General features: G+C 40.4%; 1 protein-coding gene across 1 annotated transcript in view; it reads left to right on the top strand.

The window, feature by feature from the left end:
* Positions 1 to 1,074: 1,074 nt before the first annotated feature.
* CPAP (centrosome assembly and centriole elongation protein) overlaps positions 1,075 to 14,782 on the top strand; it is a gene marked incomplete at its 3' end in the record, with an annotated part of 46,502 nt that continues 32,794 nt past the window's right edge. The window contains exons 1-4 of the mRNA XM_082859332.1: positions 1,075 to 1,232; positions 1,665 to 2,174; positions 2,892 to 3,015; positions 9,293 to 9,592. Of these exons, the coding sequence (XP_082715458.1) occupies positions 1,731 to 2,174; positions 2,892 to 3,015; positions 9,293 to 9,592 (868 nt within the window). The 5' untranslated portion in view covers positions 1,075 to 1,232; positions 1,665 to 1,730. The remainder of the gene's footprint in view (positions 1,233 to 1,664; positions 2,175 to 2,891; positions 3,016 to 9,292; positions 9,593 to 14,782) is intronic.

The raw sequence follows: 14,782 nt of genomic DNA, 5'->3' as shown, positions 1-14,782 counted from the left end.
ATCCCCAGTTTCCTCCATTTCAGTTAATGGCAACTCTGTTCTTCGAGTTGTTTAGCCAGAGAATTTTCAGGAATGAAGGAGAGGATCCCAGGACACTCTGTAGGTTGTGGTAGACAATAAAGGAATAGTAGGTTATATAGTCTGATAATACGAGGTTCAAAATTGGGGATTTTGATGGTAGAGGAAGGGAGAATAATCCAGGTCTAAAAAAGAACAATAAAGAAGGTACGTATTCCAAGGGTATGGGCTCCATAGGAGGAGGTTTTCTCAGGAAGGTGAGAGAAGAGGTTAAGAATAATAGATTTTGCTTGTGACGTACAGTGAGTGTTTGGCATTGGGATGCTTGGGACACGGAGACATGATAAGCACATGCGTGGAGATTAGCGTGGCACGGATGAAGGGCGCTGACATAAATAGATTCCCAAACATAAAGACGTGAACCCTGGAGGAGTCAAGGTGGATAGTGGTGATGGGCTGTAGGAACTGGTGGTTTTCGGGAGGAATGGGGCATTGGTGGGGGCTTCCTGCAGATGGGAGTTATGAAGTCTGGGTGACTGGGTCTTATTCTGCCCCTCATAGCTGCACCACATGCACTTCTTCCACCGGGTCCTTAGCTTTTCCTCTAAGTGAGGCCTTTCTGTGCACCCCGTCTAAACTTGCAGTCTCCTACCCCCACATGGCTTTTGTGTGTATTTTCCCCACTAGACTCTGAGTTATTAACTGCTGTCTACCCAGTGCCTACAGCAGTACTGGGCACAGAGTAAGAACACAGTAAATGTTAGTTGCTTATCTGTTGCACTAGTCACAGAGTTACACTAGGAATTTGGTTGTTTTAGAGTATGATTCATACAGCATAGCTGTCCCGTGCTATGAACCAATGAAATTTTTATTGTTGAACATTGAATGAACACAAACAATACTTTATAAAACTGAATTGTTTTCAACAATATAACCTTAGTTCTGATTTAATTTTAACTTACTTTTAGCAAACATTTATCAAGTTTCTTCTATCTCCCAGGGACGGATGGTGCTAGACAGTGGTGAATATACAGATACCTTCAAGGAACTCACAGCTTGGTAGATTATGAACACAGAAGCAAAATACCGCTAATAATGAGATGACGCCAAAGCAGTGATGTCAGAGACCTCTAGGGATGCAGATGAGAGACTGCCTGCTGGGCAAGGGGTTATAAGAGAGAAGAGGAGGAACGGACAGCAGCAGACAGTGCCAGGTGAAGCCATGGGGTGGTGGTGACTTCTGTTCTGGGACTAGGGAGAACAGGGTTCCCCGTATTGGGCAAAGAAGCAGTACTGGACTAGGGCCAGACGCATGCACGTGGTTAAAGTGGATATTGATAGTGGCCTATTTTTCCTTTGGTAATCAAATAACTTAGAAGATGCTTTAGCTCCCTTAGTTTTTGGTCAACTGATTGAGCACTTGTGTAAATTCATCAGTAACTGATTAAATCAGAAGGGAACTTTGAGTTTTGATCCCCTCAATTTGGGTATTTTAAAGACGTTTTAAAAATATGTAACTTATTGCCCAATTGCTTTGCTAGTTAAAGTGTTTCCTGTAAGAAATATTCAATAGGTTTTTATGCTGGGTTAGGTTTGGGTTGAATAACTTTAACTAATAATTTTTGTTGGCTGTCTTGTTTCTACAGGTGTTGGAAATTAACAGCTCTTCTAGCTTTTACATTATTTAAATACAGTAGTGTCATTGGACTAAAATGTTCCTGATGTCAGCCTCTTCAGAGTTAAACAGTGGGCAGAACTTCTTAACCCAGTGGATGACCAGTCCTTCTCGGGCTGGGGTCATATTAAATCGTGGATTTCCTATTTTGGAAGCAGAGGAAGAGAAGCGAGTGAATGTGAACATTTCTACCAGCTTTCCTATTAACCCCACAGATTTTTCAAATAGCTTCAGCTTTATAAGTGAAGAAGATTCACTTCATGAAGAACAGAAGTTGGAGCCCAACAGCCCTTACAAGTTACAATCAGATAAATCTGAAACACAGAGAGTCTTTCCTTCGACTAAAGAGGGAACACAAATAGTGGCATGTCAGCATGCTCCTGGAAACTGGGAAGATAACAAAAATGACTTTATTTCAGATCCTGTGAGTGAATTCAAAGAAGTGGCTTATAAAGACCCACTTTTTAAAAAGCTTGAACAGGTAAAACGGGATTTGACTTAATATGTATCTGTGTTATTGCACAGTTATTGCAGGTACGACAAAAGGTCACCTGTTCCAGGTCTTTTTGTTTCTTCCCCTGTACTGTGAAAGCCTCATAATACCATATTTTGCCTTTTGTTTGATATGAAACATTAAAGCATATTTAATATGTAAGATATAAATATAGCACTTACGGTAACATCTTTAGGTTTCTCCCTCATTTTGTAAAAACTAAATTGGAAATGGTTGACCAAATATTAGGGAAGAAAAGTTGATTATAAATGTACTGATACCTATCCTGTTTTAAGAGTCAAAGGATTCATGTGACTTGTTCTGTTTCTTAGTTGAGAGTTTAGTTTTGGTGGCAGTTTTAGTTACTTAGAGATCCCTCTTTTTTTTTTTTAATTTTTAGAACTTTAAAATTTTTATTTATTTATTTGGCTCTGCCAGGTCTTAGTTGCGGCATGCAGGGTCTTTAGTTGCAGCATGTGGGATCTAGTTCCCTGACCAGGGATTGAACCCGGGCCCCCTGCATTGGGAGCACGGGGTCTTAACCACTGGACCACAAGGGATGTCCCTAGAGACATCCCTCTTTGAAACTCTTTATTAGAGAAGATATGGGAAGGGAGATGGGAGGGATTAAGATAAATGTAAGGGGCAAAGGTCCATAAAGAAATATTAAGTTAGTTTAATCAAGTTAATTTTATGTTTAAAAAGCTGAAAGAAGTACAACAGAAGAAGCAGGAACAACTGAAGAGGCAACAGTTAGAGCAACTGCAAAGACTCATGGCGGAACAGGAGAAGCTGCTCACCATGGTGTCTGGGCAGCATACACTCCCAGGTAGTATGTACTTACGTAAGACCTTTGCTTAGTACAGCGATGGACAGTTACCTACACTTCCTGTCTTTCATTGTTTGAGAGGTCATTTCTACCATTTCTCTATCATGTGTTGCAAACTCCAATTTCTTAAGAAGCCAAGCAGACAACTATGGAATGGTGGTGGTGTAATATAATTGGGATGAGGGATCTGTGCCATTCTGGAGCATGTGTGCCCTGCTTAAAGGCATTCATATTTATTTATAAAATAAAATTATAAAAAGACCCAGCAGAATGAAAGATCCAGAGCTGAATTTGGCCTAGGGCTACTGGTTTACAACCCCTGCCTGATGAATGAAAAACTGCTCAGGGTCGTAAAGATGCGGATGTGTAGAAGCCATGCTGCTCAGCTAAAGAGCCGCACCAGAAACATCGTCTGTGGTAGCAGAGGACAGTTTTTCTGTTGTATGCCAGGTCAATTAATAGAAAGCATGATGTGCTTATCAGTGGGGGGAAAGCAGTGGAAATGTGATCCGGAGCAGTAGCTTTGAAAGTTTTTTGACCGTGCCGCATAGTAACAAAACCATCTTAAATGATGACTCATAATTTCAAAGAAATTTCATGAATCAGTTCTTATTGGTGTGCCTGGCAGGTAACAAGGATATTTTGTTTATTCTATTGTATGTCATTAAAAAAAATGCCGTTCATGATCTGTTGTGTCTGCTGATAAAATGGATTATGTCCCACAGTTTGAAAAACAGCGGTCTGGAGCAGTGTGTTTGCTTCTTGGGCTACCTTTTAAGAGACATGCTTTACTGATTCAGTAAAATGCTTGTTCTCTTCAGAGGTTGTGCTGGACATTGAGAATACAAAGAAGAAAAGATTGGCAAATGAATGTGCAGAGTGTGGCTGGATGGTACTCGGGGAGTGGTGGTAGTGCTGGTGATGAGAACTGTAGCAGATGAAGAGTGGTTTAGGGCATTTGGATGTTTATCTTAGAGAACATAGGGAACGTGGTATGTATCTTGAAATAATTGAGTGCCTTTATGGAATACATAAAAATAATAATCAAAATCACTTACAATAGCCTGTGATAGTTCTTAAGGTAGAAATAGCACTATGGTAGAGCAATAGGGAAGCAGATGTCAAACTTATTAATATAAGAACTACCTCCATGGAGTTATGAAACAATTGCTTTAGGGCCATTTTCACATCTTTTGGTTTCAGGACCCTGTAACACTCTTAAATTATTGAGGACCCCAAGAAGCTTGTGTAATATGGGCTATAGCTATTGATATTTACTGTGTTAGAAATTAAAACTTAGAAATTTAAAAACTAATTCATTTAAAATAATAACCAATTACATGCTATAAATAACTTTTTTTTTTTTTTTTTTTTGGCTGAGTTGGGTCTTTGTTGCTGTGTGCGGGCTTTCTCTAGTTGTGGCGAGCAGGGGCTACTCTTTGTTGTGGTGCGCAGGCTTCTCATTGCAGTGGCTTCTCTTGTTGCAGAGCATGGGCTCTAGGCTGAGCGGGCGTCACTAGTTGTGGTGCACAGACTTAGTTGCCCCACAGCACGTGGGGATCTTCCCGGACGAGGGCTCGAACCTGTGTCCCCTGCATTGGCGGGCAGATTCTTAACCACTGCACAACCAGAGAATAACATTTTTTAATGAAAAAAAATTTTCTAAAAAATTAGTGAGAAGAATTGCATTGTTTAATGTTTTTGAAAATCTCTTTAACTTCTGGCTTAAAGAACTCAGCTGATTCTCGTATCTACTTTTGCCTCCCATCTCTTCAGTTATGTTGATTTGGTTGATGTATGTGAAAAAAAACCCAGCCTCACATGGACATGTAATTGGAAAAAGGGGAGAGAAGTATTTTAATAGGTTTTTCAAATAATTTTGGTTATTTCTTTGATACTGCACCAAACTCAACAAGTGGTCGTTTCTTAGCGGTTATTCACAACATGGAATCTGAAATCATGTTAGTGAATTTTCATGCTCTATTACATTAAAATATATTAGAATGTCTTGCCATTTTTTTCTTTAAAAATAAAGATTATTAAAAATAATTACTGCATTAATTAAAATAGATCTCAGTTTCTTTTTTTATTTGGCTGCGTCGGATCTTACTTGCGGCACACAGGATCTTCGTTGAGGCATGCGGGATCTTTTTCTCTTCATTGCAGCACTCGGGCTTCTCTCTAGTTGTGGTGTGCAGGTTTTTTTCTCTCTCTAGTTGTGGCGTATAGGCTCCTGAGCGTGAGGGCTCTCATTGAGGTGTGCGAGCTCAGTAGTTGTGGTATGTGGGCTTAGTTGCCCTGTGGCATGCAGGATGTTAGTTTCCCGACTAGGGATCGAACCCGCGTCCCCTGTATTGGCAGGTGGATTCTTTACCACTGGACCACCAGGGAAGTCCCTAGATCTCAGTTTCTAAAGTATCATAAAATTTTAGGAAGTTTCTGAAAGTCAGAATCATTCAAGGTCAGAATGATTTATTCTTGAAAGTAATTTTGAGTATGCCTGTAGATGTTTGTATAAGCATAAAAAAGGGTGTGAAATCGTACATGAATATTAATAATAGTTACTCCAAGGGATTTGATATATTGTTTTTTTTGCTGTACGCAGGCCTCTCACTGTTGTGGCCTCTGCCGTTGCGGAGCACAGGCTCCGGACGCGCAGGCTCAGCGGCCACGGCTCACGGGCCCAGCCGCTCCGCGGCTTGTGGGATCTTCCCAGACCGGGGCATGAACCCGTGTCCCCTGCATCGGCAGGCGGACTCTCAACCACTGCGCCACCAGGGAACTCCAGGGATTGATTTTATAAGAAGATGTGGACTTATGCAGATTAACTTTATACTTCGAACTATTTGAGTTGCCAAAATAAGCAAGAATTACTTCCACAATTTAAAACATCAAATTAAGTGAAATGAATAAATAAATAACAGTAATTACAAACCATACCACTCAATGGGATGTTATATCAAACCTTTATGCATTCTATGAGTGATTGGAATAAACTGAGTGTACATTTCCTTCAAACTCTGGGATCATACAGTTCTAAGTAGAATGACAATAATCTCTCTTTTATTTGCTGTACCCAACCTGTATTTAATTTCCACACCTGGAGTGAGGTTTGTTGAGCTCCAGAGTCTGGGTCTCTACTGATATCTTACTCTCTCAGGTGCACATGGCATAAGAGAAAGGTCACATTAAAAGATAAAGTCATAGGCAGATCATCTAATTTCTCAGATAACACCAAGAGCAGGGATTCCAGAAGGAAGTCACAGAAACTCAGGAGTTAATCATCAAACTGTATTTGGCAAAGCACTGTGCATTTATCCTTCCATAAGGCAAAAAGAAACAAGTAAAACTTTTTTTTTAACATCTTTACTGGAGTATAATTGCTTTACAATGTTGTGTTTCTTTCTTTTTTTTTTTAAACATCTTTATTGGAGTATAATTGCTTTACAATGGTGTGTCAGTTGCTGCTGTATAACAAAGTGTATCAGCTATACATATAAATATATCCCCACATCTCCTCCCTCTTGTGTCTCCCTCCCACCCTCCCTATCCCACCCCTCTAGGTGGTCACAAAGCACCGAGCTGATCTCCCTGTGCTATGCGGCTGCTTCCCACTAGCTATCTATTTTACATTTGGTAGTGTGTATATGTCCATGCCACTCTCTCACTTCGTCCCAGCTTCTCTTTCCCACTCCCCGTGTCCTCAAGCCCGTTCTCTATACAAGTAAAACTTTTAAGTGATGTTTTCTGGGAACAACATTTAAGTTAACTGCCAGTGATCAATAATTTTTTTTAATATAAAAAATACCTGAACTTAACACATACATTTTGAAAACTTACTGTGCCTTTCAAAACATTTTATATAAACCTGGTAGTAAATTATTATGATTATTTATTCTTTCATTAATTATCTTGGAATTTTGAATGGATTTTTCATCACCTTTGGTTTGGTAAAACCAAACCATGCATTGGTTATTTGGAAAATAATAGTTCCCTGAGTTATGTAGGTTTTTAAAATATTGACATATTTCATTATAAAAATTTATATCCATTAATACTACCACAGATCTCATCGTAACTGTATTATAAAGTTGTCAAGCTCATGGCAATGGACATGTTTTCCAACATTCTCATTTTTACTTGGAAGTTCAAATTTTATCATTGGCAACGAATATTGTCAGCTTCTTTGAAGTAACTGGCTCACTTGTTTCATCTTTGAAAAAATGCCTGCCAAGTACTGAGGTTTAAATCATTCATCGTTTGTCATTCATTCTTTCAAGTAAAAATGATGTTCCCGGGCTTCCCTGGTGGTGCAGTGGTTGAGAGTCCGCCTGTGCGTCCGGAGCCTGTGCTCTGCAAGGGGAGAGACCACGGCAGTGAGAGGCCCGCGTACCGAAAAAAAAAAAAAAAAATGATGTTCCCTGAAAGAAGTGTCTAGTTGAGCTTAGCAGATTTTTTTTGTCTGCGCCACGAGGCATGTGAGATGTTAGTTCCCCGCCAAGGGCACTCTACCCCCCTGCGTTGGAATCTTGGAGTCTTAACCACTGGCCTGCCAAGGAAGTTCCTCTAGTTGAGCTTATAGCTCAAAAATTTCACAGTCCATGTCTTGGTTTACGGCAGAAGTGATTTATGCGTACTTCTCATTTTGTCCTATAGAATGTTCATGTACTCAGGCTTAAAATTTAATTTAAAAATTTAATAATTTTTGGTGCTTTATCTAGAACATTCTTAAGTAAAACTTTTTTTTAAGGTTTTTTTAAAAAAATTATTTATTTTTGGCTGTGTTGGGTCTTTGTTGCTGTGCGTGGGCTTTCTCTAGTTGTGGTTACTCTTCTTTGCAGTGCACGGGCTTCTCATTGCGGTGGCTTCTCTTGTTGCAGAGCATGGGCTCCAGGCGTGCGGGCTTCGGTAGTTGTGGCTCATGGGCTCTGGAGTGCAGACTCAGTAGTTGTGGCGCACGGGCTTAGTTGCTCCGCGGCATGTGGAATCTTCCTGGACCAGGGCTCGAACCCATGTCCCCTGCACTGGCAGGTGGATTCTTAACCACTGCACCACCAGGGAAGCGCAGAACTGTTCTGTTTTGGTTTTAAACTGAGAGTACATGGCGGTGACGAACACAGTGACTGCTAGCGCAGTGGGTGCTGCTCTACTGCTTTTGAATGGAGTCTCCAGGAGGTTTCCATTTTGCCTTTGCAGCACCAGTACATATGTCAACACAGTGAAAAAGGCAAGTACTGTCTCAATCTTTGTGAAAATAGCTTAGAGCTTGGTGGGTGGCCTGAAAGAGGCTTGGAGGCCTCCAGGGGTTTACAGGTCTCGCTGTGAGAACTGCTGCTTTGGGTTGTTGCTCTTCTGTCAAAGGCGGCGTTAGGCTGAAGTGGGCTGGCCGTTCGTGAAAAATATTTAGTGGGAGAGTATTGTTTTTAAGGAAGGGAGGTTGACTCTGATACTCAATGAGGGCCTACCTGATTTCCAGTTTTATTTGTGGGCTGGGGATGAGGCAGATGGTATAGGACATAAGTGGCATGCCTGTTTTATGAAACACTCCCCATTATGTCTTTTAATTCTGTTTAATTGAAACAATCTGGGAGAACAGAGGAAAGTAGCCGGATTTCAAGGGACTGGTACAGCAGGCAGGATGGCTAGTATTGCCATCTATCCTCTAAGAATTATACCTTAGAGGTATATAGAAAGGGAATCCTCTCTCTGTTTATTGGGTGATTTCAAAAGTAGAGACTTAAGAAACAAAACAGGTAAAAAGTAATACAGGAAATTTAGGAACTACAGAAAAGTACAAAACAGAAGTCACCCATAATTCCACCACCTAAGGTTACCAACATGTTAATGGTAATATAAAGGGAAAATGCGTTTGTGTGTTGTGACACAGCAGTTACTGATCATCAAGGAGCAATTCAGATTATTTGTAACTATCTGCATTGGTGCTCTCCATTTAACTGTATTCGTCACAGGGCTGTAGAGTTGACAGCTCCCAGCAGTGCTCATGGATGGAGCGTGATTGGTGCCTTCCAGAGTTAGGCGGTGCTGCAGCTCTGCCACGTACAAACTGCACATGAATCGTGGTATAAATATATTCAAAAATCAAAGGTCACTTTGGAGTCTTACAATTTCATGATTTTGTTAAACATAGTTTCCTATTAATGAGGAAAAGATACTTTTATCACTTGGGAGAAAACTTTGTATTCAATAGTAGGGGTAACAGGTAGTACAGAAAATGTTATAGAAAGTCATCAGTTTTTTTGATTTTCTTAATCGTAAGGTTTAACTCTAGTGCCTGATGACCAGAGACAGAAGTACAGATCTCCAGGAAATTCAGCCACTGTAGAGAAACCCACGCCCTTCTTGCCATCATATATCTACCAGAATCAAACCCAAGAAAAAAAACGCACTTCCAACATTTTATCCGATGAACAAAACAACTTCCGTAGAACTACTCATCCAGATTTTGTCTTAACTTCAAACAGTGGTGCTTCTCCCAATTTGTTTCATGAGGGTCCACATCAAGAAGCACTTGTGAAAACAAACGACTTGAAGGGAGAAAACCCCACCCGCCCTAAAGGTGAGGCGCTTATGCTTCCCTCTTCTGTAGTTAACTGACAGTGTCACCTGGTTGTTCGAAGTCCTTTCTGCATTCTTTCCTTGTCCCCTGCATCTTTTTTTTTTTATTTTGCGGTACGCGGGCCTCTCACTGCTGTGGCCTCTCCCGTTGCGGAGCACAGGCTCCGGACGCGCAGGCTCAGCGGCCATGGCTCACGGGCCCAGCCGCTCCGCGGCATGTGGGATCTTCCCGGACCGGGGCACGAACCCGCGTCCCCTGCATCGGCAGGCGGACTCTCAACCACTGCGCCACCAGGGAAGCCCTTCCCTGCATCTTTAATTGTGAGATCCTACCTGCTACATAGCCACTGAGCCTGGATAGGACACAGAACCAGACATAGAATTTGTGACTTTCCAGGAACAAATTGCAGGACAACTCATGCCAATTTCAAACCTCGCGTGGCAGCGTGGGTCTTCAAAAAGGGAGGCAGCGAGTTCTGCATGCACCATTTTTCTTGAGACCTTAGAAAAGTTTAAAATTGAGTTAAAATGTGTGTGCTGGTGGTGGGGCACAGGATAGAAGATGTGAAGTGTGAGCAGTAGGTTGGTGATGGGAGTTATTACTCACAAAAGGAATACCCCTAACCCAGACACTCGTCGCTGGCCCTCTGTGTTCCCAGCACCTGGCACGTGCCTGCCGGAGAACTGGCACTCAGTGTCTGGTGGTCCAAACTCATGGAGCTCTCGAGGCATTTCTAGTATATTTTCTTCTTGTCCTTTTTTAAAAAATTTTTTTAAGTCCTGTTGCTGTGCTCACTCCCTGGCCTTTTTTCCCCCTCCACATTTTGTAATCATAAAATATTGTATAATAAATTGTGTTCTTTTCCCACTCAACATGGAAAATGCTATGGTACGTTCTGTAGCCTTCATAACCGTAATTTTAATGGTTGTCATATTTATGCAGAACATCAAATAATATATCAGTATTTAATGTTCTTTGTGGTAGGACTGAGTCATTTCCATTATTTTTAATTTAGTTTTCAATTTTAATGGTGTTTTTTTGTATATGTTCCTTAGAGTAAGTTATAGAAAAACACAAATGATATGGCAAAAGGTGTCTATACTTACAGTTTAGGATTGGGCAGTTTTGGGATAAAAACTTATTCCTAATTTCGAGTAATTCCTTGGTGTAAAGAGGTCGTGTCTCTTCCTTATTTTTTAAACAGTACTCTCCCTTAACCTTTTCAATTTTTTTTTTTTTTTGGCCGCACTGTGCAGCATGCGGAACTTCCCCTACCAGGGATCAAACCCGCGTCCCTTGCAGTGGAAGTGCAAAGTCTTAACTATTGGACCACCAGGGAAGTCCCCTTAACCTTTTATTTTGGAAAATTTCAAACATCCAGAAAAGTTGAAAGACCACTGCTGTAATTACCAGTATACCTACCACCTCCACGCAACAGTTGATATTTTTCCATATTTACTTTGTCTATCTATATTTGTATGTGTGTGTATATACCTGTATCTATACTTAAATTTATATCTGTATTTACATCTGTATATAGTTTGCTGAGTCATTTCATCGCAAATAATATGCAGACATTATATCATTTCAAATATCAAGTAAAAATTAGGACATTCTTCTATATAACCACAATACTATTATACCTAGGGACCTTATCTATGCAAATGCAATTTAGAATTCTCCCTATGATCCCAAAATTGCCTTTTAAAGGTGTTTTTTTAAAAATAGGATCCAGTCAAGGTTTATGTATTACATTCAGTTTTTACAACTCTTTATTTTTTTTGTTTTGTTTTGTTTTGTTTTTCCGGCCGCACAACGAGGCGTGCGGGATCTCAGTTTCCCGACCAGAGATAGAACCCATGCCCTCTGCATTGGGAGCATGGAGTCTTAACCACTGGACCACCAGGGAAGTCCTTTAGTCTTTTTTAACTTAGGAAAGCCCACACCTTTTTCTCCATAACATTAACCTTTTGAAGACTTGTGTTTTTTTCTTTTTTTTTAAACATCTTTATTGAAGTATAATTGCTTTACAGTGTTGGGTTAGTTTCTGCTGTATAACAAAGTGAATCAGCTATACATATACATATATCCCCATATCCCCTCCCTCTTGAGCCTCCCTCCCACCCTCCCTATCCCACCCCTCTAGGTGGTCACAAAGCACTGAGCTGATCTCCCTGTGCTATGCGGCTGCTTCCCACTAGCTATCTGTTTTACATTTGGTAGTGTACATATGTCCATGCCACTCTCTCACTTCGTCCCAGCTTACCTTTCCCCCTCCCTGTGTCCTCAAGTTCATTCTCTACATCTGTGCCTTTATTCCTGTCCTGTCCCTAGGTTCTTCAGAACCACTTTTTTTTTTTTTTTAGATTCCATATATATGTGTTAGCATATGGTATTTGTTTTTCTCTTTCTGACTTATTTCACTCTGTATGACAGTCTCTAGGTCCATCCACCTCACTGCAAATAACTCAATTTCGTTTCTTTTTATGGCTGAGTAATATTCCATTGTATATATATGCCACATCTTCTTTATCCATTCATCTGTCGATGGGCACTTAGGTTGCTTTCATGTCCTGGCTATTGTAAATAGAACTGCAATAAACATTGTGGTACATGGCTCTTTGAATTGTGCTTTTCTCAGGGTATATGCCCAGTAGTGGGATTGCTGGGTCGTATGCCAGTTCTATTTTTAGTTTTTTAAGGAACCTCCATACTGTTCTCCATAGTGGCTGTATCAATTTACATTCCCACCAACAGTGCAAGAGGGTTCCCTTTTCTCCACACCCTCTCCAGCATTTATTGTTTGTAGATTTTTTGATGATGGCCATTCTGACTGGTGTGAGGTCATTGTACTATACCTCATTGTAGTTTTGATTTGCCTTTCTCTAATGATTAATGATGTTGAGCATCCTTTCATGTGTTTGTTGGCAATCTGTATATCTTCTTTGGAGAAATGTCTATTTAGGTCTTCTGCCCATTTTTGGATTGGATTGTTTGTTTTTTTTATATTGAGCTGCATGAGCTTCTTGTAAATTTTGTACATTGAATTCTTTGTCAGTTGCTTCATTTGCAAATATTTTCTCCCATTCTGAGGGTTGTCTTTTCGTCTTGTTTATGGTTTCCTCTGCTGTGCAAAGCTTTTAAGTTTCACTAGGTCCCATTTGTTTTTTTTTGGTTTTATTTCCATTTCTCTAGGAGGTGGGTCAAAAAGGATCTTGCTGTGATTTATGTCATAGAGTGTTCTGCCTGTGTTTTCCTCTAAGAGTTTTATAGTGTCTGGCCTTAACATCTAGGTCTTTAATCCATTTTGAGTTTATTTTTGTGTATGGTGTTAGGGAGTGTTCTAATTTCATTCTTTCACATGTAGCTGTCCAGTTTTCTCAGCACCACTTATTGAAGAGGTGGTTTTTTTCTCCATCGTATGTTTTTGCCTCCTTTATCAAAGATAAGGTGACCATATGTGCCTGGGTTTATCTCTGGGCTTTCTATCCTGTTCCATTGATCTGTATTTCTGTTTTTGTGCCAGTCCCATACTGTCTTGATTACTGTAGCCTTGTAGTATAGTCTGAAGTCTGGGAGCCTGATTCCTCCAACTCCATTTTTCTTTCTCAAGATTGCTTTGGTTATTTGGGGTCTTCTGTGTTTCCATACCAATTGTGAAAGTTTTTGTTCTAGTTCTGTGAAAAATGTCATTGGTAGTTGACAAGATGGGGATTGCCTTGAATCTGTAGACTGCTTTGGGTAGTATAGTCATTTTCACAATGTTGATTCTTCCAACCCAAGAACATGGTATATCTCTCCATCTGTTGGTATCATCTTTATTTTCTTTCATCAGTGTCTTATAGTTTTTTGAGTACAGGTCTTTTGTCTCCTTAGGTAGGTTTATTCGTAGGTATTTTATTCTTTTTGTTGCAGTGGTAAATGGGAGTGTTTCCTTAATTTCTCTTTCAGATTTTTCATCATTAGTGTATAGGAATGCAAGAAATTTCTGTGCTTTAATTTTGTATCCTTCCACTTTACCAAATTCTTTGATTAGCTCTAGTAGTTTTCTGGTAGCATCTTTAGGATTCTCTCTGTATAGTATCATGTCATCTGCAAACAGTGACAGTAAATAAAACAGTGACAGTTTTATTTCTTTCTTTTCCTATTTGGATTCCTTTTATTTCTTTTTCTTCTCTGATTGCTGTGGCTAAAACTTCCAAAACTATGCTGAATAATAGTGGTGAGTGTGGGCAACCTTGTCTTTTTCCTGATCTTAGTGGAAATGATTTCAGTTTTTCACCGTTGAGAACAATGCTGGCTGTGGGTTTGTCCTATATGGCCTTTATTATGTTGAGGAAAGTTCCCTCTATGCCTCCTTTCTGGAGGGTTTTTTATCAAAAATCGGTGTTAAATTTTGTCGAAAGCTTTTTCTTCATCAATTGAGAATATCATATGGTTTTTTTTTTGTTTGTTTGTTTGTTTTTTTTGCGGTACGCGGGCCTCTCACTGTTGTGGCCTCTCCCGTTGCGGAGCACAGGCTCCGGCCGCGCAGGCTCAGCGGCCATGGCTTACGGGCCCAGCCGCTCCGTGGCATGTGGGATCTTCCCAGACTGGGGCATGAACCCGTGTCCCCTGCATCGGCAGGCGGACTCGCAACCACCGCGCCACCAGGGAAGCCCTATCATATGGTTTTTATCCTTCAGTTTATTAATATGTTGTATCCCATTGATTGATTTGTGTATATTGACGCATCCTTGCATTTCTGGGATAAACCCCACTTGATCATGGTGTATGATCCCTTTAATGTGCTGTTGGATTCTCTTGGCTAGTATTTTATTGAGGAGTTTTGCATCTGTGTTCATCCATGATATGGGCCTGTAGTTTTGTTTTTTTGTGACATCTTTGTCTGGTTTTGGTATCAGGGTGATGGTGGCCTCGTAGAATGAGTTTGAGAGTGTTCCTCTCTGCTGTATTTTGGAAGAGTTTGAGAAGGATAGATGCTAGTTCTTCTCTAAATGTTTGATAGAATTCACCTGTGAAGCCATCTGGTCCTGCACTTGTGTTTGAGGGAAGATTTTTAATCACAGTTTCAATTTCAGTGCTTGTGATTTGTCTGTTTATATTTTCGATTTCTTCCTGGTTCAGTTTCGGAAGGATGTGCTTTTCTAAGAATTTGTCCATTTCTTCCAGGTTGTCCATTTTATTGGC

The sequence above is a fragment of the Leucopleurus acutus genome (genome assembly GCF_964270905.1).
Source record: "Leucopleurus acutus genome assembly, chromosome: 18".
In the NCBI taxonomy this organism is placed as follows: Eukaryota; Metazoa; Chordata; class Mammalia; order Artiodactyla; family Delphinidae; genus Leucopleurus; species Leucopleurus acutus.
Note: the sequence above shows the minus strand (reverse complement) of the source record. Positions and strands in the feature narration are given on the sequence as shown.